Source organism: Cyrtonyx montezumae, unplaced genomic scaffold, assembly GCF_038088225.1.
Source record: "Cyrtonyx montezumae isolate F1298 unplaced genomic scaffold, pur_monq_1.0 scaffold_4, whole genome shotgun sequence".
Taxonomy (NCBI): domain Eukaryota; kingdom Metazoa; phylum Chordata; class Aves; order Galliformes; family Odontophoridae; genus Cyrtonyx; species Cyrtonyx montezumae.
Window position 1 is genome coordinate 7,255,953 of NW_027072045.1, and position 25,134 is coordinate 7,281,086.

General features: G+C 40.3%; 1 protein-coding gene across 13 annotated transcripts in view; it reads left to right on the plus strand.

Moving 5' to 3' along the window:
- Positions 1-25,134, plus strand: part of ABLIM1 (actin binding LIM protein 1) — a 164,887-nt gene that overhangs the window by 121,631 nt on the left and 18,122 nt on the right. For 6 of the 13 annotated variants that reach the window (XM_065746018.1, XM_065746013.1, XM_065746014.1 and 3 more), the window contains 9 exons: positions 233-320; positions 3,583-3,641; positions 6,246-6,308; positions 9,113-9,160; positions 12,894-12,971; positions 14,638-14,793; positions 19,550-19,585; positions 20,863-20,992; positions 23,186-23,305. In XM_065746018.1, coding sequence (XP_065602090.1) covers positions 233-320; positions 3,583-3,641; positions 6,246-6,308; positions 9,113-9,160; positions 12,894-12,971; positions 14,638-14,793; positions 19,550-19,585; positions 20,863-20,992; positions 23,186-23,305 — 778 coding nt within the window. The remainder of the gene's footprint in view (positions 1-232; positions 321-3,582; positions 3,642-6,245; positions 6,309-9,112; positions 9,161-12,893; positions 12,972-14,637; positions 14,794-19,549; positions 19,586-20,862; positions 20,993-23,185; positions 23,306-25,134) is intronic. The other 7 variants (XM_065746022.1, XM_065746023.1, XM_065746025.1 and 4 more) reach the window with 5 other exon arrangements.

Here is a 25,134-nt window from a genome sequence, read left to right on the forward strand (position 1 = left end):
ATCTCACATAGAAACTACTGCCTTATGTTGAGGGCAGGATACCATGCTGAACAGACCTTGGGATTGAAGCAGTAAGGAAGGTATTAGTTTCCCTTAGCTACTATCACATCAAGACAATATTATATTGCGATGAGTGAACTAGAGAGAAAATGACACAGAGGCCTGCCAATGGATGCTGTGTGCTTACAATGCAGTGCAATGTATTGATCCCTCATTTCCCATTTTTTTCTAGGCAGGTGACAAGCATTATCATCCCAGCTGTGCACGATGCAGCAGGTGCAACCAAATGTTCACAGAAGGAGAAGAAATGTATCTGCAAGGTAAGGATGTCTCTGTAACAGAACAACAGAACTAGAAAATCAGACTTTGTAATTTTTCTGTCCAAGACCTCAATGTCAGGAATTTGTATATTGTACTTAAGTTAGAAAACTTGCTTGATGCACCTGCAAGAATTGTAAAAAAAAAAAAAAAAAAAAAAAAAAAAAAAAAAAGTAGGAAAAAAATGATGAAAGTTTCTTGAAAACCTGGAGAGATTCCTTCTGGAGGAATTCCAAAATAAGATAACATTGTTAAGAAATTCCTTTGAAGCTGACTTTTGTTATTTTATAGCTTGTCCTCCCTTGCACAGTCCATCTTTTTCATCTCTCACTGACCTTGTGAAGAGTCATTTGCCTCTAGCTGTGCAGAATTAGATATATGGTTGTGCAGCAATGCTTCCTTGCAAAAGCAAGGAGAGGCTGAAAGAGGGTTGGGTAGAAAATCTGCTTTCTGATGGCAAATTCAAAAGAAGAATTTGAAAGCAGCAGCTACACCACCTGACAGGTGTTAATCTTAGTTTCTTCACATCACATTGCTAAAGTACAGAGTACATGGTGAGCAGATTAATTCAGAAATTGTATTAGTAACAGCAAGGCATGAACTGGTGTAAACTACTCACACTGACTGGTCATGCTGTGGTTTAAATTTCTGCAGATCCCAGTAAGACAGAAGGTGTTGCTTCTACTTAAACCAAGCTGGATTATGTTCCAGCATAACATGGTGTTATGTGAGGAGAGAGACCCAATTCCTAGTCCTGCCATCCTTCTCTCCTTGGCTGCATCTTCTTCTGTGGCTGTGAGTTTGTGTTCTTCATGCTCACTCTCAGGAGAAGCAGCACAAGTTGAGCTGCTTTATTGTATAAAGCTGTTTTCTGACCAAGTGCTGTTATTGCTGAGACTGCCGTTTCCTTGCTGGATTCAGCATGCTTTTAAGTGTAGGTGACATAGAAGTCTTTCCTGAGCAAAGCTCTCAGCTGAAATGGATATGCTGACACTGTCCAAATAGTTTCCCCTAGGGAGCAGAATAACAGCCTTCCATGCATTTCTCTGTAATAAAAATACAACACCACAACACTGAAGCTAGAACAAAAATTGCACTATTGATTAAATACGTGTAAATATGAAGCTCCTGTCTCATTTCTAATTGCATTCTCTACTGATCATGAAAAGGCAGTGTTGATATCACTCTGTAATAGAAGAGTATGGTGGGTTTGTGGTAACTGCTTGTAATAGAAATGTACAAAAGCAAGCCTGCAAGAGGAAAGCAGCTTTATTCAACGTGTAATTGAGTCACTGCTTTTTAGAAAACTGCATGTTCAGTCAGTGGTATGTGCAAGGTAAACTGAATAAAGGAACATGTTGGTTGATGTTTGCCAAGTAAGCAAACAAACATATGTTAAGAATGGGATTAGCTACAATTTGCTGAATTGTTTCCATCAGGAAGAAGAGGGGCTGTGCAGCTTGGAAATTTGCATCTATTTTAAAATAGGTGGACACTTTGGGATGGTTAAGACATTTTTCTCAGGGTCCCACAACCAAATTTAAGAATTATCCCTAAACCTTCTGACTGTTACCTTTTCAGCCATGTAACAGAGCTTGTTTCCTCCTGAGTACTTGGATGTGTTTAACCCCCTAGCAAATGCACAGGCCAGGCTGTGCTTCTTTCCTGATCTTGTCAGCACTGTGGGGTCCTGGCTAGGGAGCTGCTGTTTGTTTACAGAGAAGGCTCTTGGTACACTTCCCCCTGTTGTCTGATGGTTCCCTGCTGCCAACTGCACAGTTTCTTCTTCCTCGGCTCAAACTTGAAGCCAGACTTCTCAGACTCTGATCCAGAATCACAGCTTTCTCTCCAGCCTTCTGATGATGATGATTTTCTTGTGTGCTGCTGGGAAATGAAAGTTCCTGCTGCTCTTCACTTCTGCACCGGGCCATCTAAGGGCTGTCAGAGTGAAGTGTCCAGGGCCCCTGATCCATCCCTCTCACTGGCTCAGAGGGTGGGGTGTCCTCTGGCTGTACTTGAGCTAATATTTCACCAGCAGGAGACCTGGACTGCCCTTTGGTTTCTTTGTGGACAGAGTGAAAAGGTGAAGTTCCCTCCCGAGGACAGACAAGGGTCACACAAGGCTTTGTGGCTGCTGGATTGAGTTTGACTACAGCTGCAGTCAGTGTTAAAAATCAGCATTAGCTTCTGCTCTATTTCGGATCTGCTAAAAATGTGGCAGCAGCTTCCCAGCAGTAACCATAGTTTATGCTCTGTTCCAAAGCATTGGGGAGGGTTGGCAGTGCCCCTTCCCAGCCCATGGGCACAGCCAGATATTTAGTTATTACAATGTGAGAGAGAATCCCATGTTTTGGAAAGCAAATGGTGGAAACATTGCCTCTGTGGGAGGATGTGAGACTGGAGCACACCATGAGGAAATGCTAGTGCAACATATGCCACTGACCTTACAGAGCAGGAAACAGAAACAACGTGTATGCCAATGCCAGGTACAGTAACTGATTCTGGGAGAGGCACCTTCACATAATTTGTGCCGTGTGTCATCCTGGTTTCATTAGTTTGATGCAGCTGGTGAGATACAGCCCTGACTGCTGTGCTGTGAATTTTCTTAATAAATATTTCCCATTGTGTTCTGCATAGTTGAAGGGAAGAGGTTATAAAAGTAATATTTTACAGTAACTGAGCACAGCTACAGCTCAAGGAAATCATAGGATTTAGACAGTAATAGCGGACTTGTAATTTTTATGCATGGTGTAGTACATAAGGGGAAACCAGGTCAGGTTGCTGTGGCCCTTGCCCTCCATCCTTACCAGAAGGACCCTTTGTCTTTCAGTCCCTCCAGCTGGTACTGCCTGGCTTCCTTGCTGTTTTACAACTGAGTTTTAATTAAGAAGCTGTACTAAGTGCTTTGACAGCTCCAGAAAGAGGCTGCTGTAGGTGCATCAAGTATTTGAGTTACAGAATATCCCACGTTGGAAGGGACCCATGAGGATCGTCAAGTCCAACTCCTGGCTCTATATAGAGCCACCCAAAATTCAAACCTTCTGTCCTTTGGATTATTTGTTTGTTTGTTTGTTTCGTTTGTACTTCTCATGAACTAGGATCGAATGTGAAAGGCTCACATAGTTCATACAGATTCTCAGTCCAATTCACTGAAGGGGTTCTCTTTTCATGAATAAGTTCACATGACCAGAAATCATTTGCTTTACTCTGAATAAGGATTTTTTTCTTTTTCTTCTCTTTCTTTTCATTTTTTGTGCCCTCCAGGTTCCACTGTCTGGCATCCCGACTGTAAGCAATCCACTAAGACTGAAGATAAGCTACGGGTAAGCTGAAATCGTGGCAATGACACACTGGATATTTTACACACCTAGTAACTGAACATTATATGCAAAGTGTAACTTTACTGTGATTATTGTGGCATAGCTGTCACCACAGTGGCAGAACAACTTTGTCAGCACTTCAGAGTTATTGGTGTGGTTTTTAGACTCATCATCATCAGTTTCAGTGTATTACCCTGAAGATGGTATGGTTTACTGATAATGCAGATATGCCATTGTCTCTAAGACAGATCATCATATATCTGAGTTATTGGGCAGTGGAGTAAAACGTGAACAGGGCAAGAGCTATGAAGTATCATAGTATTTTTGCATATCTGTATAACTTCTCAATAGCTGTCCCTTGTTCTTTGCAGTTATTTGCAGCATTTAGCTGAGATGTACTCCATTCCTTTGCTATCCAATGCCAAACTAAAGAGATCCTAATTTGAATGCTAGGAAGGGCTGGCATCCTTGGGATCACCTCAGCATACCAAGGAGAACTTTCTGGATCAGGTCCTTAATGGAAATAATACTGTACTCATCACTTTATGCCTCAGACCATTTTACGCCTGTGTTCACTAATTTGGCTTCTGGACAGTTTACTCTCTTTGATATCTCGGTTGTGCCTTTGAACTTTGTTGTTTTTTCTGAATATTAGAGAATAGAATATTAGGGACTTCATACAAATCGAATGGCTTTAAGGTCTATCAGACAAGGAAAATGAGAGGTACTGGCACGGAGATTATCCTGTGGGTTGTGCTTTGTCTGTGGGTCATTCACAGGAACCCTGGTCCTTTAGGATTTATTCAGGTGTCCCTCTCTGTGAGTTCATTATGAATGTAGGTAATGTATGAATATATTTCTCTTGAGCAGAGTTCATGTTGGCGTGGGCTGTACTCCTGGTACAGGAGCAGAACTGGTTGTGGGTGACCATGTGAGGACCAAACATCACTATTACCATCCAGTATTTGCTGGATTATCCTGTTCTGATTTCCTGTATGATGGTGGACAGCTGCTTTTCTCAGTGACCATCTTATCACAGTGTAAACCAGCTTTAGCTTTATCATTTAAGGGACTGAATTACTTTCAAAACAGATGTAGTGTTATTGTACTTCCCAAGGAGCAAACAGAAAGTTTATGCCAGTGCTCAGTATTTGGAAGACACACAAAGAGCTTTAAAAAATTGGATTGTTTCCTTTTTAATGTTTAGCAATTACCACAGTACATTTTACGCTGGTCTGAATTTTCTTCCTGATTTAACAAATTGAATGTAAGACAGTGCTTTGGTCCAGGATAAGTGTCAGAATACTTGTGCTTAGCAGTGAATGGTTGGGGTACAATAGCTCTCTTTTGCATGTACCCAAAAGCCTTGTCAAAGCACTCCTGACTACACTGCTGCCCTCATGAACTTTCTCTGAGCTGGCCTTATAACTTGGTTGGCTTATTTCCATTCCCCATCAAAATGGCCAAAGACTTCAAATATTTTCTCCTTTTTCCCATCAGACATTTAAACATGCGAGTCCCCCTCTCTCTCAGGTAATTTTAATTGAATTCATCCACCTGCAAGACTTTTCCCTAAGTGAGTTTTTCTAGGCAATTTAAGACAAGTGAAGTGAAAAAAAAATACTCAACAAGGGGGGGAAGAAACACAAGAGATGTCATTGCACAGCTATCCAAGGTCACCTCATTCCCGGAGATCTTCTGTGCAGATGTTTAATACATCTTTAAAGTTGGAAATGCACAGTGCTGAAGCTAGCTGGTGAGGTTGAGAATTTTTAGCTTCAACTTTACATTGCAGAGAGTCTGTACCTACTTTGGTGCTAATTAATTTAAAATCAGTTTGAGTTCCCTTGACCACTTGTGCTCATTTAAGTGACTGCCAGATGTTCCTGCTTACTCAGACAAGGGCAATAGCAAACAGGTGAGTACAGAAACAAGCGAAACTGGGAAATTGTGCTATTTAAGCTTATCACCTCTCAATTATGACCTGTGGCTTTATTCACCTTCAGTTTCTTGACTGCACACATTTAGTTGTGATGGAGAATCAGAATTTGATCTGTCACTTCTCAAATGAAAGTACACTGTCTTTCAGGGACAAGCCTTGATTTTGTGGTGGCTCTGCTATTGACACAACCTCCTTACTCTGTTGGATTTCCTTTATCCCTGTGAAGCAAAACAGAACAAAATGCCATTTTATCATGGAAGTCATTTTATAAGCTTTCAGCCAGTTCTGTTTTCTCTCATTAACTGAACTGTGATATAAAGTAATCAGCATTTTAGCTGATCAAGATCTCAGACTGAGTTCAGAAAAACAGTGGTTGATTAAGGTCTTCCTCCCACTGGGTTTTCTGTAGAGGTTTATTAAGTTGAAACAAGTAGAGGGTAAAGCAGCTGTTTTTATGTATCTAGAATATACATTGCTTAGGTTCAACTATCTGCTTGTCTGTGATTGTACAGGGATCAGCAAGTAACAGATACTATAGCACACAGGTTATTATCTAACGAGCAGTTATTTGTAACTTGTGACTTGACTGAAAAAGAGCTTAACCAATGGGCTGGGGAAACTGCTTTCCTTTTCACTCTTCTTTTTCCTTTTCTGTTTCATGACAGCATTCCTCATCTGAGTTCTTTTATCCAAAGAGTCTGGTTCTGCGCAGACCACGCTCTGCAGAGGTTTGCTGTTGTGTTTTCAGTGTCGATAAGGGTCTTCTTTACTGAGAAGATTCCTTATCACTGTCACTTGCTGTGCTTGCCACTATTTCTGCCACACAGCTTTCCTTCTATCACTTGCCACCCTGGGCACTGACTGTATTTTGTGTCATGTGGTGCAGTGTTTGTGAATTCTCACGTTTGAGATTTTGTTTAATGAAACACTTCATTTGTACCATAGGAAGTTTTTCATCTGAAACAAAAATAAGAGCGCAAATGTGAAAGAAATGAGAATGATAAAAAGCATTCGAGTTTGAAGGGATGGTTAAGAATAGTAACAATAGTTATTGTTGTAACAATAGTTAGTATTGTTACTACATGAACAATGGTTTGTGCTTTTTAGGAAAGCGAACTGCTATCAGTTGCATCCATTTTGTTTTTACACTTACTGACCAACTGCAGATGAAAACTTCAGTTGAGAAAGTATCCGCAAGGTGCTTGGATTTGAACGTGCCATGTGCACTGCTCGTGAGCATTTGCCTGTCCGTAAGCAGCAGAACATCCAAGTTGGTGTTAGGGGGTCCTCCCTGTCCTCTTGATTCTGGGCTACCTTTCCACTTTCAAGCTTACGTGAGGGTGTTTGCACTTGAGAACACCACCTGCTTCCATTTCTTCTCCTCCGGAGCAGTGATTGTGTATTAATTGCTATCTTCCATGGAGGAGCATGTGTTTATTCTCCATACAGGTTTACCTGAGGAAGCTTTCACCTGGTAATGAAGTAAAAATAGCAGTATGGTACTTTTTCACTTATCTTTTAGACCAGTGTAGTGCCTTCTTGTAGTCAGTGTAGCATGCAGTGAGTTTCCAGTGTTGAAATCCTAGAGTCTTAGGGTTAAAAATGAATCCTATCTAATGTATTAGAAAAAATGTGTGAGGAAAAATAGGTGTGGCCTGTGGCAAAATGAAGGTAGACTTTCTCCTATTGCAGACTGCCTAGCATAGCTGTAGCTCAGGGTCAGATTATATCTTCTTGTGTAAATTTAGTTGGTATTTAATTCTGTCAAGATGTACATGCTGATTATACAAACTGTAATTCAAAGCAGATTTTGACTTCACATGATCTTGTGCAGAGTAAACAAAAGATGCTGTCATTGCTGTTAAGATGGGCCAAGGAGATTAATCTACATGAAAACTTTAAATTTTGATTTCACCCATTTTGCTTGATGCAAAAACCTTTTGCACATAGTAAGCGAGAACGTGCCTGATTAATATATAATATCTGCAGCTTTCTCCAAACCTGTGGTTCAGTCTTGTTGGCATTTGTATACTAAATTATATCCAGCAGAGAAGAGCTCATCCCTGGAGATAGAAATTCTGTCAGTACCAAATAGCTAGTGGGAAATAAATTCAAAATCTTACCCAAAAGCAAGAATTCATGATAATCTCTTAGATCTATGACCACCTTAGACACTGAAGTCAGGAAGAAATGTTGAGCCTCAGGTGAGCCTGCTGCTAGTGAGTTCCATTGTCTGATTGCTAACATGGTGGCACGTTATTTTTCTGACTAGACAGGAGAGGTGTATGTCTACTGCAGGTCTGCATCATATGATAACCTTACTGATAGCTGTTTGGATGGTGTATGTAACCTGGAGAAGACAATCCTCAGTGTCTTTTTCAAATGGAAATGTACTTTAAGCACTTTAAATGCCAATGTGATGCAGTGAGTACACATCAGGCACTTAGGACTACCAGCCCAAGAAAAGTTCTGAGCTGCCAAACTTAAGTCTTGGAGGTTTTACTGAAGTCAGGGGAAGGCAGGCATTTCACTAGGAGTTTGATGCCAAAGGCAATGCAAGAAAGAAATGAAAAGAGCATCACTGAATATAGAAGAAATATATGCTTCACATGCAATAACTGCTGATTTTTGCCATGGACAGCTCTCTGTGGACTGAGATCCATATTTACAGGTATTAATTGTTTGCTAAATGTAGCAGGAGGACAGCAAATTTGATTAACTTGAATATGGGGGAAAATGTCTTAAGCTGAACAATGACTCTAGTGTTTTTAAAACCATATTTGCTACCTGTCTCAAAGAACCTTACTATTTGGTATCAAAATATCTTATTTAAGATCTTTTGAGGAAGAAAACTAAGAACAAGAGTGAAATCTTGTGAATTCCGTGGGGAGTTTACCCCTGAATTCACTGTTATGTCCTTCCCACTTAAGACCTTATATTTGTAGCTGTGTGCCTTCAATGATTGTGCTGAAAATACCTGTTCCTTTTGGGCTTTTTTTTTTTTTTTTTTTTTTTTTGTCTAGAAAGGAAAGAAAAAAATTGCTGTAACTAAGATACGTCTGTGTGAGTTTGAACTAAACCTGTCCTTATTGTCTTCGCGTACACATATTGTAAATTTTTAAGGGAGGGAAATAACGCCAGGCTCTGTGCATTTGAAGGTAACACACATGTCTGGAGTTGCACTGGCAGACAGGCACAATGAACGCTGTAGCACTGAAGTACTTTCTTGGTCTGGTACACTGCCACTGAACACTACTGAAATCCATGGGAAATCAGTCTATAATGGTCCCACAAACTGAGTAAGTTGTCTAAAAACCATGTAGCTGCTGAAGCAGGTACTCACATCGGTGTTGTGCTGGGACTACCAAATTCCTTGCTATTGCAAAGTTGTGCCTGCCAAGTAGAGTAAACTACGTGTTAAACTTCTAGTTTACAGATATGCCTTACTTACAGTAACTTCTGGGATTTAGATGATCTGTTTAAACTGTAATGTTCGATGTTACTAAGTGAAATCATATTCGTTCTTCTGCAGCTGTTATCACCACCTTGCATTATGAACTCTATCAAAAAACTAAGGCAGGTACTGTAGACAATGCTGACGATGCCTTTGTTAAACAATAGTGCATCTGTTTGGCCAGATGTTCTTGGGATCAGTTTTGATCTGTTTGCCTGCACTTGTAAGTTTCAATAGTGCATGATTGTGAACATCTGTACTTTCAAAACCCACGGCCACCACATTGCAGCACTAACTGGATGATGTGAATGGCTCCAGAGTAGATGCTTTTATTTTAAACAGTTACTTATTTAGATGATGCGCCCTGCATGATGACATGACAGACTGAGATAAATGCAGATGAACATGTCAAGCTTTGCAATCTCATGTCAAAATAATGAGTTAATCAATTTGGAGCTTATGCATGGGTGATAACGATAACTGAGTGCTGAAATTCACAATGAACCTAATAGGATGAGCATCGAGAGCATGACATTTGGGGTTACCTCTGCCAAGCTGGAAATGAAGTTGGTGAAGAACTTTTGCATTGAAGACAAATGCATGAAATGAAGAGCAAAAACATTGAAATAAGAGGTCTGTGATTAAACAGAGGAGTCTTACAGATGTTTTAGATACTTTGTGCTTTGGTTTCTTAAATGATATATATGAATTTCAATTGATTGAATTTCTATTGTTCGTTGTTTTTTGTTTTTTTTTTTTCCCATATACATTCATATGCTTCCTGTATGTGCTACAGACATCCCATATTAACATTTATACCGGTGTTATGTGCTTTTGGGTTGAGGAGGAAAGGAAAAAAATGTTTCTTACCCAGTCAAAAATGTGAAGAAAGGCCACACACTACAAGAAAAAAATACTTATCACACTTAATAAATTTTTTCTTTAAATTCCTGTGATCAAAGGTGTCATTACAAAAGGCTGAATTTGATGCCCTAAAGAAAAAGCAGATATGGAAAGAATGTGCCAGGTCCGTTTGCAGAAACAAGATGACTTAAGTTGCTGTGCTGCTGAGAGTGCAGACCTGGTCTCCCAGGCCTGTTGGGAGGGACTGAAACACCTCTAAAGGGATGCATTCCTACTGAAGGAGGTTTACTCTAGTTTCCTTAGCTGTTATCTTCCGGTACTGTGTGCACGAGATGCTTATGTGATAAAGCTAAAGGTTAAATTGAGATCTGCCACGTTTCCAGTTTTTAACCTGTGCCCTGATCAGCTCTCCTCTGCAATTGTCTTTAGGGGAAGGTGCAGATCTGTGAAGGCTCACAGACCATGTGAGAAACAGCAGAATTAGGAAATGACCATCTGCAGTGGAAATTCAAAGAAACAGGGCCAAGTGAGGCAGCGAGAGCGAGTGGAGGTGTAGAAGTCCTCTTTCGTGCTCTGTTTTTGGGCTTGTATTGTAAAATCCAACAAGATTCAGGACTGGGAGCCAATAGAGGTAGCACAGAGTGAAAAGTCTGCTTGGATTCAAGTGCTCAGAAGAGGAGCAGTGTGCTTGGGTGGTGACTGGGAGGGTGGCATCCTGCTCTGCAATAAGTGGGAGGTTAAATTAGTGTACACCAGAAGTTATGGAAAATAGAAAACTGGTTCTGAGGAGTGTCATCTCTGGCTCATGGCCGTGATAATGGCATGGTAGAGAGCGTAGAGAGGAACTGAAGAGCAGGTGCTGTGACTTGCCAGTCCATCTGACAACCACTCCGGTACTTCAGGAAAGAGTGCCTTAAAAATACATTAGCAGGGTGTGGCTTCTTACCACGTCCGACTCTGTTCAGTACAGTCACTGCAGTAACAAGCACAAGGGAATCTTTATTTGCTAAAAAAGATTCTAGCAGTTGCACTAAGAGGTGAGGCTCGGGGCTGGAGCAAGAACTGAAAAGTTCTTATTTTCTGAAGTGATTACGAAAGAGCCGGAGGAAGCACATCCCACAGGGTGTGCCACTTCGAGAAGCTGGAGCTGGCTCCTGAGTTTGTTTTCCTACAAGAGGGAAAATTAATCAGACAAAACTCCTAAAAACACATCTGCCAAAAGTAGAAGGTGACAGACACCCCTCACAGAACCTCAAGTTCGTGGTCGTGTTCCCTGTGTTGTAATGAAAACAATTGCTTTCCATAGCAACTGCAGCAACATATTACGTGTGTCTCTGCTCAGTGGTGTGAGAGAGCTGAGTGAAAGGGGATAAAGTGTTTCTCAGCAACAGCCAGCTTAGGTCTTGTAACATTTCCATAAAACAAGTGGATTGTTTGTTGTTGGTTTAGTTTTTCTTTGATTGCATCATGGGAGGAGCCAAAGGGCAGCTGAGAAATTTCTGCGCTCCCTTTTGGGATTTAGGAATTTGCAGCTACAGAGGAAAAAGGAAAGAAACATACAGAGGTCCAGCTGAGAAGGCGTTCTCAGACATGCTCCGGAGGGGACTGGTGGCTGTGTCATTCCATGGCCACATCTGCTCTCTGTTTGATCTGGATCTTCACGTTTTTTGGTGGAACATGTTCAAAGCCCTTTATTCCTTTGACCATCCCTGCATGGGATGATTTCATTTCCACAAATGCAGTCAGAGAAATCCAATTACACGCAGTCTTCAGCATTTTTATAAGGAAATATAATTAAAGGTAGAAAGACTCAGAGCACTGGAGGTTTTGATCAGAAAGTGTATGCTGAGGGATGAGAAAGTAGTCTCACTACGTTCAGTTCCAGCATTTCCTCATTTCCTAAGAAAAATCACAAAGCCAGGCTGCTGAGCCTTCTTTCTCTTCAGTCAGTGACCAGAAGATCCCTTAGTTCAGTGTTATAGCTGACAAGATTTAATTTTCAATGACTTTGACATATCCTACTGCACTTGTGTCAGCAGAGTCATCTACTGATGCCTTGCTTTGTGATACAATTGATTATTTTCAGAAATGGTTCATGGCTCTGCAAGTGGAAGTGGGTTGTCTTTGGTTAACTCTGTGTGTCTGCTACATTCTCAGTGTATGAGTTCTTGCCCCAATAGCCTGGATGAATTTTAATTAAATACATGGTTTTCAAATTTATAAAATTTTCAGGATTCTCACATCTCAGCACTAAGTTGCTGTCCTAAAACTTACCCTAGAGAGTCAGTGCTTAATACTGAAGAAATGCTGAAAAATCCACTAAATGCATGACAAATGTAACTCTGTAGGGGTATGACTGTTCCCCTGAATTTCAGTTTTCAGGACATCGTCATTACACATCAGGAGTTTTGCAATGCTGGGAGTCATGACATTTCAAGCAACAGTTTGGCTCTTAGGTTGCAGCTAAGTTGTGCTGCAGATATAGGGAACTGCTCCAAGTATTTCAGGTCCTTCTACTGAAAAAGGCTGAATGCAATTCTGTTTTCATAATGGAAACCCACTGACCGAACGTCTGGAAAGCAGTAAGGTGCGTGCTCTGCTCCTCTCAGTAATTTTGGCTGCTGAACCACTGGCTGCTGATTTATCTTGCTGTTTGTGAACTAATGTTTTGATAAAGTGACCATCCTGAAGTGTATGTTGTATGGCTCCTTGCAGTGACTGTGGCAGGTACCATTTGGACCTTTTCATTATTGTCAGTCTTTCACAATGTGATTTAGAGAACCTCCTTCACTTCTCACAGCACTCCTTCTGCAAAAAAAAAGAGTACACTTGCCTTGTGAGATTGTGGAATTTTCCAGAATGGTTGATCTTGTGTTGATGTTTTTTTTTCTAAATGCAGTTAATTTCAAGATATGTACAGATTTCTTCACTTATATCCAAAGTTACCAAGTTAATTGCTTTAGGTGGCTCTGAAAAGTTACTGTTTATTTTTCAGCCTACCAGAACATCATCAGAAAGTATTTATTCCAGACCAGGTTCCAGTATACCTGGCTCACCAGGCCACACTATCTATGTAAGTATTCCTTCTGATAAATAAGCTGCTGAGCCCATGCTTGGACATGAAATACTCCATGCTCAGAAAATTATTTTATGGTGATGCTAATGCCTTCATCCTAGTGGTTAAATTGTTAAAATTCTCATTCTCGCGACAAATGTAGTTTTTATTACTACAGAACTTCAAGAGCAGGGCAGAGCTTTTCCAGTCGAAGCAAACATTTGGTACATCTCCTGAAATCACTGGGTGATGTGAAGGGGGACAGAAGACAGGCATGTCAGTTGACTTTGTTAGATGTGTTATCTCTGCACTTCAATAGCAGTTCTTGAGAGGTCTGCTGTCAGCAGCTGCAAGAACGTGGGGAGGAGGGTCAGGCACACTGAAGGAAGCCTGGCTGATCCTGCATTTTTAGAAGTCAGATGTGGCTATGGAAGTAAAAGAAGGGGGAAAGGGAGGGATTTAAAAGAGAGTAGTAAGCATCCTACTGTTATTATTAGACTAACAGGCTATTGATACACTGTTTTATTTCTGGTTAACTGAGATGTAGATTCTTTCAGTAATCAAATCACCTCTTTCATAGAATCTTGGAATTATTAAGTTTAGAAAAGATCTTCTTCTCTTCTTGGTACTTTTTGAGCCTGTGTGATCTAAGGAATGACAGTTAGACACACATCAGCTGAAGGTCTGCTTAAAAATTCCAAAGCAATAATTATGTTCTCCTCGTAGCACTTTTTCAGGCATTTCTGTGCTGTCAGTAGAGAAGTCTTGTAGGGTCAAAAAAGTCATTACTAATTCTGTTCTAAAGAAAAGCAGTATGGGATCAAGAGCAATTGGGTGAATGACAGAACAGCTCAGCCTTACCAAGTTTGCTGTGTTTCCACACATATAAAACTACACTTCTAAGAACAAGTCTTACGTAAGGAAAGATACTAGCTACTTAACAGTAAGGAAGACCTCTTTCCAGCTCCTTCTGATGGGTGCAACTGTCTTTTTGGAACTGATTTCCTGCTTCCAGTTCTGAAGTAGTTGAGAGCTCTTTTCAGCTCTAATGAAAGAATAGTCACTGTTAGTACTACAGATTATCCTATGTAATGTAATCCCACTTCAGTCAGTAGCTTGCATGTAGATTGAGTGATGAATGTAATATAGTGATTTCAGCTGGGAGGGAGTTTGAGGCCTAGCCCTGACAACTAGTCCTGCTTGCCTTGTTATTTCCTTGTAATGAGTTGTATTTCTTCATGTGTGAAATTAGAGATTGACGTTCTGTCTGTGGTATCCTGCATGGAATCCTCTCATAATCTCTGTGATCTACAAACTTAGTTGATAATGTCACACATATTAAAGATGGAAAAATATGAACAGAGGTGAAATGACTTGCCTTAGGACACAGAATGAGTCATTTGTGGAGCTGAAGTTTCCAGCTCAGTTCAGTTGATAAGGAACTTTTGTGTTACATCTGTGTATGTAATGTTCTTTCTTTCCTAAACTCAGAAAACACTGTGTGCTGTTGGAGAGGAGGGCCACTTGGAGAAGAACAAGAAGCAGTCACTTTGTGTGTAGAGTGCCAAAAAGGGTTTTCCGTAGCAACAGTGTGATAACAAATACACAGAATCATAAATTGTGTACAATAGAAATTACCAGTGCATTTGTGTAAGTTAATTTATGTTCTGTCTTTGACCTTCAGGCAAAAGTAGACAATGAGATCCTTGATTACAAGGATTTAGCAGCCATTCCCAAAGTCAAGGCCATTTATGACATTGAACGTCCAGACCTAATTACTTATGAGCCATTCTACACTTCCGCCTACGAGGACAGACAGGAGAGACAGAGTCTTGGAGAGGTAATGATCTGACAAGCAACCCATTCTGCTATAAGCTTTACTCAAAGCCTGCTACGCTTCTATCCTCTTCTGAAATAATTTCTAATTAACACTCTTCAGTATTGTTGCTGCTGCTGTTCAAAGTGCTTTTTGTCTGTTTGATCCGGATTAAATGGGAACAGTCATGATGATGCCTTATGTGGGGAAAGTGCATAGTTAAACAGTCAGGTCTGCTTCTTGTCTGCATTAACACCAGCTGCTGGCAGAGGAATGGGGGACAGGTTGCAGGCTGTCTGTGTGTCTGTTCTCATAACTTGAAAGGGTGTTCTGGTCTTTGGGTCCTGAACACAAGGCAAAAGCCAGCCTAGCATTGTGCTGTGTAGCAGGCACATTGTTGTAAAGCACAAGTGCTCACAACAGAATACGAGGAATTAGCATGATGTTCTGTGGCAGTAAAAGGATTAAAAAAAGCAGGATACTTTCTCTCAGATTGATTGGAAATATATTTTTGGGGCACACTGACATAGATAAAGGGTAAAATCTGAAGTAGGTCAGGATGAACTGCTCTTCCACCTGGAAGAAGCTGGTGAGTTGCAGTCTGGAAATACGTGCCTCACATTTTAAACTGCTGGCATTCAGTTAGGAATTCAACAAGAGAAGCAGCCATCTAATTTATCTTCTTAAACTTGTATTTAAGGGTAACTTTCAGAATGTAGGGTTCCCCAGTTTTCTCAGGTGAACTTCTATAGCTGCAGTTACTATTTAAGTGATTCCAATGAAGGTCATGAAGTAGATTTTGTCTGGTGGTACCAGATGGCAGTAAATCTGACTCCCAGAATGCAAATCTAAGAGGACATAGGAGTGAATTTGCTTCTTTACAGTCTTGGTGAATTGAGCGTGAAGACAAGCTGAGGAAAAAGGAAGAACAGTAGATCATTCAGGCAATGGTTTGAAGTAATTGATAATCTCCTCTCTTAGCAAGATATTCTACCCACCAACAGATCAGACTTGCAACAGGTTTTGTTCTTTGATATTTTACAAGGCTAATGTTATGAGTTATAAATAAAGATAAGGAACTTCAGGAGACAGTTCAGCTCTGGAATAAAATAAGAGATTAAGAGTTCAATCCCTCAAATTCTGATTGGTAGTAGGTCAGCTGACATCTGATTCATAACCACTGAGATGCACTGGTGATCTCTGCCCATTTCCAACAGGTCTCAGCCATTCCACAGAAACAGCTACAAACACAAGTCTCTTGTTACTCACAGAAGAGGAGCTGATCTTGCTCAGAGGAACTGTTAGTTAATCCTTGAGGGATACTGCTCACTGATAAAGCCATATGTTGGAAAACATCTGCCATTATGCTTATCCTGGGGAAGAGCAGAAAGCCTTTGGTGTTCTCTTACACTGCATTATCACCAGCATTAAATCTTATTAATTTCTGGTGACTACAGAAATTTACAGAAGCAAAAGGGTTCTGACCTTTTTCGGGAGAGCTGGGTTCTCTACCTGATGCTACCAGTGACTACTGTGACCTTGGGCAATTCACCTCGCCTCTTTGTACCTCTTTCTCCTCCCTTTCCTTTCCCTAATGAAAGCAGAAGCCCATCAGGGGTGGAGTGATCTCTGTGTTTGTGTTGTCATAAATGAGTGGCACTTTAATCTTGGTGTATTGTACATCAGTCACCATCATCATTATAAAGCAAAAGAGGTGACATGATTTAATTGTGGCTGGGATTTACAGACTTTAAGTAGTTAGCCTGCGGCATTTTTGGAAAGTGTGTATTTGCAATGGGGTTAGAAACTGAGCCTGAGCTTAAAATTGTACCCTAGAAATGCCTTTCACCACGATTTAAAGAGAAGATAACAATCACCAAAGTCAGGTGAGAAAGATGTGTGTGTAAGAGCTGCTCAAGTTAACCCAGTAGTGCAGACAAACCTTAAATGCAGGGAGTGAGCTACAAGAAAACTGTACTTCAAATACAGAAAGTGACAAAACACATTCTCCTTCACTGCAATGAAAGGGAAATGCATTGAGATGTTTCTCACTAATATCTCTCATGTTCAATTAAATACCAGTCTTGTTTTTGGAAGCCCGTGGTGAGAAACGCTTTCCCATAGCACCATCTAGTGGGAGATGGATATTTTAGCTAAAAATCCGGGTTTCTTGAGCGACAGATTCAACAGCAGTGAGAAGGGAAGTGGGAGAAAGCTTGTGAACAGGTAGCTTAGCTTCTGATGCACCGCAGATGAGAACTGTGTCTTAGGGTGCTCTGTGTATCTGAAGGCATTTTTGCATGAGATCTATAAATAAATGACCCTTAATGCAGTGATAAAATCTCCAGAAAGTGATGAACTTGTTCTGGTTCTTCAGGTCTGTAACTTCTGCCCTGCTAGCAGCAGCCTGCTCAGTGCAGGAACGAAGTCTTCCCTCAGCTCTGACTTCTGTTGCATAAATATTGAGAGCAGCAACATGTTACCTGCATGTCCCTCACTTATAGTGCTCAGCGTCAGCTGAAATCGTAGAATGTCTGTAACTGCTTTCAGTAAATGCACTGCTGTAAAATGTGAAAATTATTTTTTCTCAGTAGTTCAATAATCAGGAAGTTAATGTGAGGTCAGTGCAAAATGCCAGAACTTATATCATAAAGATATGAGGATCACACCTGTAAATGTGACCAAAATAATGCTTGCCAAAATTATCCAGAACCCGAAATGTCCTGTACACCTTTGGGTATCAGAGCACCCCTTAGCTCTCAAAGTGGTGGAATAGTGAGCCTGCTGCAAGGAGTAGAAATTTTGCTTTAAATTTGGTCAGTACAGGCTATCTGCCCATTTATTTTTTATATATATATTTTAAATCTGAAATCAGCACTTAGTGTTTGCACTGTCTTGCTGTTAAGAACTGAGCTTTTTCTTTGCAGTCTACTGCAGCTGACTAGCATAAGGATTTCTGTGATAGACCAGATTTTAGAAGGCACCACGAGCCCTGAAGAACCAAGCATTACGGGGCAGACTCAGAGTTTCAGATACAGCAGTTCTGTGAATGCTAAAACAGTAAGCTGGCTGCACAGGGTGGTGCTGCTTCCCCGAAAGCAACAAAATGATGTCAGATAGTGATGGAGTAGAAATACCTGAAATGTTGGTTATGGAGTCAACAAGTCAATTTCTGGGTTGCTTCCCAGTGTTTGACTCCTTTGACTACCGTTTACAGTAGGCATTACCTGAGCATGTAGGCAACCACAGCAGACTATGGAAATTGGTTTATATATTGTAACACATGGAATACTTGAATTAAAATGTGGGAAAATATAGCACAAAGCGTGCTCTTTTCATTCTTGTGTAAGTTTTGGATCAGTTCTCAGTTGATTTTGCTGAGAGTTATACTGGAGAGCACTGTATGTGGTATTCTTCCTGTTGTTAGCAAAGCTTTTGTGGTACTGCCGTTAAATCTATGAAGCAATAGTGTTTTGTTGCATAGAACTTGTGCAGCTGTAACAATTAAGAAAGCAGGAAAGCAAAATAACTGTAAGGCTTTGATGGGCAGCCAGGGAGCAGTCTTCCACAAGTTTTATGGAAGCTTGCTGTAAAGGAGGACATCTGTACCTAAATCAAAAATGCTTCCTTTTTGTTAGGATACTTTGCATTCACGGCATCACCAGTTCCATGCAAGACAAACAGCTTCACGCAGCAAAGTGTAGAGGTGAACATTTATTACCAGAAATTGAGCAGACATTTTATGCTAACTACTGCTGTATATCATTATTATCAAAGTTAGACCAGAGTCAGCAGTTTTGCTTCAGAGACATGATCTTAACAGCTGTCTTGTTCTATAATAATTGTGCTCTTATTTGAAAGCATTATCTCCTGCCAAGATTACTATGGCAATTAAACAATATTGAAATGTAATGCATAAAAATAAATGTTTTCAATCCTGATCTTCCAGCTTCTAATTATCTTATGATAAAAGATACATAGCTGGTAATTGTACATAGCCTTTGTAGTTGTTTGTACCACCAACTAATGCATGATCTTGAGCTGGTTTCTAAAGATATGCCTTGCCTCAGTTTCCCTGTCTGTAATAGAAACTGTTTGGAAGTATTGTGCATGTTTCTGACCTCTGGCTTTTGCACAGCTCCTTCAGCATACACGCTTGTAATTCCTGTCAGTTCTCCATGCATAACTGTGGGTGAGCACAAAGCTAACTTAGAGAGAGATCATATCAAAGAAATGATGACATCTGTGCACTGCTTTGCATTGGGGATGGAATGTAAAGCCTTGAGGAAAAGCAGATTTTTGCCAGCATATGTGTACTGGAGGAAAAATGTGCTTCATCTTGGAAGTTATTCTGTATTTCTGATGCCATGCAAAGCTTTGAGTGAAGATTATTTACTTCTAATTTCCACTTTAAAGATATCTTCATAACAGGCATGCTTATTAAATTAATAACCCTTTCTGATTTTGATCTCTACAGCTATATTTTAATTACCGCAATGATTAGATGGCTGAGAGATGTCGTTGCATGATATCTGACTGAATTAATCACGCTTATAAAGATTCTCCCAGAAACTTTATGTGCTTCAGTGATTTATGGACCAGTTCCTGAGCAATGTGGAAAAAACGAGTTGCAGCATCACGATGGCCTCAGCAACGCCTACAGTGTTGTTCTGTACTGCTGTATGATATCCCTCTGTCTGCAGCAGGCTTTGGCTTACCGTTTTCTAGCCCAAGACATGCAATGATGATTCTGTAACCTTACTTTCTTATGTCTTTGCAGTCACCACGGACATTATCACCCACTCCTTCTGCAGAAGTAAGTGTGCTGAAACCTCATCTTACCATAATTAGAATGACTCACTTTAGCAAACGCAGGCATCAATTTTGTTACTGGCCTGATCTTTTTATTTATTTATTTTTCCATGTAGAGATGTTTTCTGATCTCTTAAAAAGAGAAAATAAGTTCCCATGGACAGATGGTATATAAAAAAAACCCAACAAATCTGATGCCCCTACCCAATTGTTGTGTGATACAAAGCACCATTTGTCCAGCAGAGGTCACTTCTCAGACACTCATCCTTCTGGTGACATTGACTTATGGACTTCCATTGCCTAAAATGTTTCTCTAAGCATTTAAATTATACAGTTGCTACTAAGACAGCTGTAGTTTTACCTTGAAGAAAACATGGCTATGGTTTGGTTTGCTTTGGTTTTGTTCTGTTTTGGCCTTCGAACTCTTCTAAACATTGCAATGGCATTAAGTTTTGGTACAGTCACTTGTCAGAATGCTGTAGATGCTATTGCATAAGTGTTATCACTTTGGGAGTGGGGAAGTGTTGCTTGTTTGCAATGTTAGAATCACAGTGATTGGTACATATTTAAAAAACAAACAAAAGAGTTTACCATTTGTTGTGTTTCTTCATTCATTCAAATCGCTTCCATCTTTTTTGTCCTGCTTTGGTTTGCTTTGTGTGTGCATTCTAATTTTTATGGCTTGGGTTTGTTTTGCATTATCTTACAAGAATCTGAGAAAATTGGGTTTCACTGCACAAGAAGGGGTCTTGTTTTCAGAGGGGAGGGAGTGGAACAGATCTAATTTGGGTACTGCAGACCCTTGTTGTAGCTGGTTGAGACAAGTGGTAAATGAAGCCATGGATAGCTCTGTGCTGCAGCTGTTCAATTCTTGCTGGTTTCCAGCTGATCTAGCTGAGGACTAGCTCATGTATCTTGCACCAGGTGCTGCAGGACAAGGATGCTCTGAATGCAACTTCCCCTGTGTAGCCATAGGAACATGGGGAATCCAGGATTATAGAAAGTGTAATAGACGTTGCCCTGAGTGACAGGCAGAGCTGGGACCTTCTGAGACTGATCTCAGACACTGGCTGTAAAAACGGATCTTAGTCTTTGGGGCAGGTCGTTGGTAACTGTTCATTCAGTAACAATGAAATAGGTTGAAAGCTTAAGGAATATATTTTTTTCAGTACCTTCTGTGGATGTTTTCAGATCCATGAAAGCTAAGCACTGCTAAAAGAAACGTGTAATGTGCATTTACATCTTCTAATGAATTCCATTTTAATTGCTTCTATTCTGCAGGGTTATCAAGATGTTCGGGATCGCATGATTCACAGGTCTACTAGTCAGGGCTCTATTAATTCTCCAGTGTACAGTCGCCATAGCTACACGCCCACCATGTCACGTTCCCCTCAGCATTTCCACAGACCTGGTAAGGGCAACTGCATTACAAGTACGTGTAAAAGCAGTGTTTCTTTATTATGTTGCTTAGTGGCACAGAGAAGCACTTGTTTCTCTTAGCAGCTGATTGAGAAGTTGTTGCATATTATAATATCTCCTTCTCTACCTGATTTTTGATCTTGATTGGTGCAGTGTTCTGCCCGAGATCGATGAGCGTCTCACATCATGAGTACTGATTTTTCTGGTTTTGTTTGTGTAATTATTTGTCAAATGTATGTAAGTTTGTGAAAGTGAGCAACTATTTACAGCAGACAATCACAAACTTCATCCTGGAATTTGGGAGAAGTAACATGTCACAAAAGTTACGACTTGACTGTACAGCAGCCACTAATGTAGGATTCTTCCTGTCTATAAAAACATTTAGTTGCAGCTTGGTGCAGCCACAGACTGTCAGACTGAACAGCAAATAACCCAGATATTGCGAATAACTCATTGTTTTTATAAACACAGACTCATAGTTTGCATGCCAGGTTTCTTATTTAAAATCACAGACAATTGCAAAGCACACTTGACGATACATTTTTCAGTGATTTAGCAGTGCTGTACAAGTTCTATGTATAATACAGTAAACATATAGGTCAGTCACTTTCCACGTGCATTCGGATTTCTGGTTGCATATGTGAAAGCAATACATGAAGCTGAAGTGTTCATCCGTCCCCAAACTACATGAAAATATATCTCTAAATGCAATTCATTGAATACTTTTCAAGACTAATTTATTCTTAATGGTAATGAATTAAATCTTTGTGACCTGTTTTTAAATTAAGTGATGCAGTCATGCAATTCTGTCTTTCTTGATGATTGCTGATGAACACTTGGCCTGACAAAAGCCCATACATAATAGGAGCTGCATTTTTAAAATTAAAGATTTATAATAGAGCCACCACTGTGGAACATGAGTGCTGCAGCCATTTCCTAGTGGGGGTGGGCTGAAAGCAGCTAATTGTGTCTGTCAGTGAATGCCTTATTTAAAGCACTCAAGGGAGGTGGGACTGAGGCAAATTGTGTCTGATACTTAGTGCTGACAACATGATTGTGTTTTAAAATGACATTAGATCTAAAACTGAAAGAGATTTATAAAGCATGAAAAAGCTGCAAACTTCTGTCTCTTGATTCTGGCAATTCCGAGGGGATTTTTCCATCTCTGCTTCATTGGAGACATGAATGAATCCAGACCTTACCATGATTGAATTTTACTTTCTGTTCAATCAAGTGCCTTCCTCAGAAGCAGATTCAGTTTGTGTAATTATCTGACGGACTCGAGCAAGAATTTGGATCCAAATGTATATAATCTCCACAAGTTCAGTCTGAGGGATGTTCTCAGATAATATTTGTTCAAGCTGATCTCTGCTCAGGTGATCTCATCTGTGGGTCACCTGCTACTGTTTCTCCTATGATAAAGGCAACATCTGTAGAATTAATTGTTTTGATCTTTGCAACCCTGCTTTGAGGTAGTTATTAATGTATAATTTTCCTACAGTGTCATTCATGTTGAATAACAGCACATGTGTATTTTACCATGTTTTTCCTAATGGTACTTTTTGTTATTTGCAAGAGTAATTTCTCCCTGAATAAGCTCAGAGGCCCCAGAGAACTCCACCTTGGCTTCCAGCTGCCCTTGAGAGAGAAATGAAGCACTGTGTTGACGTTGTCAGCATCACATTCTTCAAAATAGGAATGCTTCAAGTTTTGAAAAAGTTTGCAGCCTTTTTGTGCCCTGATGTCCTGCCTGACGTTGGCAGCACTTTTGGAATGTTTTAAAACAATGGAAGGCAGCTTGCATGCCTCTTGACTGATGTTTTTTTGGTTAGGCACTTTGCAAAACAGCTGCTTTCTTAACTAACTGAGCATCCATGTTTGTGACGTTTGCATGATGGTAGCAGGCTACTTACTGATAACAAAGCATAGATCATATAGTATGCTGAATCAGCAGTGCAGTTCAAATCTGGGCATCTCCTCAATTACTTGCTGTAATTTTGTCTTAAGATTTATGAACCCTTCGGTACGTCTTTTAACCTTTTATTTTTTTTCCTTCCTTCTTCTCAGAATCCTAATTGTTTAACGCCTTTTTTTTTTCTTCCTTTGAAGCCTCCTTCCCTGCCTTTCTCTTATTGTTTTTCTTTGTTTTCATTTTGTCCTGCCCCCCGATTCCCTGCTGCTGCAGAGCTGCTCTCTACTGGTGTGCAGCGGTTGTCATACCTGCGCACTAGCAGTCTCAGCTCCGCTCACCATGACTCCCGCCCCAACTCCCCCTTCCGACACCACTTCATCCCCCATGTCAAAGGTAAGGAGCCAGGCCTCTCCAGGGAGTACCCTCTGGGCTGGAGATTTATTAGCATTCTGCCAAAGCTAGTAAGGTGCAGCTCCGTAAGGTTATCATTGGCTGTTGAGCTGAGCATGCCTCGAAATGTGCCGTTGCACTTCAGACTGTTAGAATAGACATAACGTCCTTTCATGGAGGATGTATGTCATTTCTAAGGGCCCTAGCTGAAGAGTCATCAAGCAATTTCCCAATTAGAAATACAGAGGGAAGCATTATCATCTACTGTTTAGAGCCTGTACATGCCTAATTTAGCCTCTTTTAAATTGGTACATACAGTCTCTACAGCAGCTAGCATATCAAATTAATTATTATTTCCACACTCTTAAAGCATTCATTTAAAAACGCACTACAAATATTACCTGGATGAATTCAAGATGGTAAAAAAAATATGAAGAAAGATCATATTACATAAAGATCAATAGCAACTGGGAAATGAATCTTTTTTTTTTTTATCAGTAACAAGTGCCCAACAAAATATAATTGAGATCTCTAGGCCTCTCCTCAACTAGTGAGAATCAGCAAACTCTGCTGAAGGCAGTAGAGTTGCAGAGATTTACACTATCTGAGGATCTGGTCGCTTCTTGTTTTTAATCTGTTCTTTTACATTATTTGATTTGGAGAATGGGAGTTGTTCTTCCTTTTTGTCCATTCAAAGAGCTCATTCAGCTCAGTAAGCTTTTAGTTTTATTTCTTGGTGAATATGGCTTTACTTCTATTGGAGCACTCTGGCTGTGCTGTTTCTTCTGCTGGGGAGACAGTCATAGCTTATATCACTTGGAAAAGCTCGAAAAGAGGCAATTGAGTTGGTTGAGCATGGATTCTATTCTGGCATCTTTGATTAATGCAGACAATCAGAAATTGGAGTTAATCAAAGTCAGTTGCAAGGAAGTTGTTTCCATGCAGTTTCAGGAAATGCCAATAGATCTCAATGTTGTCTCTCTTCAAACAATCAGTTCACCATTACTAATTTTAGTTTTGCATTTTCTTAGATGATTTTTGTTAATATACACTTTCAACTTCCCTGTTATTTCACTACAGAAAAATAAACCTCACTTTGAACTTAAAAATTTGGGACCCTTAAAAATAGATACACAGCTCATTTCAGCATGCAGTTAATCCATAACCCTTGCAATTTCAACGTTTCTTTGCTGACAATCCAAATTAATACCCACATTCTTTCAAGTGGCATTTTCATTCTTTTTCTGTTGAGAAAATAGCTTTTTGAACAGATAAATCAGGAGAACTGTTGAAAATCCATGCCTGTTGTTTTCACGGTTCAAATCCATACGTGGAGATTAGGCTGGTGTCTCTTGATGGTTGGTATCATCAGCCAGTTGCAAGTGCAAGTGCTGTAGACAAAGGAGTTCTTAGGAGATAGGCGTGGTGAGTGGTAGCTGTGGTCACGCAGAACTTTGTTAAGAATCCCTTGTGTTTCAAAGTTTTACATTCAGGTCTTAGGTATGTGCAGGATTCACGTGAGACAATTAAGCAAAACTCCCAAAAGCTGGGGTTCACATCACTGTGACAGTGCCCAACAGCTGAGGATGTGTTGCCTGTGGGTCAAGCAGCAGGTTGTCACCTCTTGTAATTCACGTGGCTTAATTGGAAAAGTGGTCTCTTAATGGTTGGTTGAGAAAAAGAAGCACTTTCTGAAAGTGACCTGGAGCACTTCGGTTTGGTTCATAGGTTAATGTGGATATTAGGTACTTGCATGAGACTTTAAGAGAATTGGTAGGTCCACAGTCCCTCCAGGATGGGTGATATAAGGAGTGCTGCAAGAGCCTCGGGGA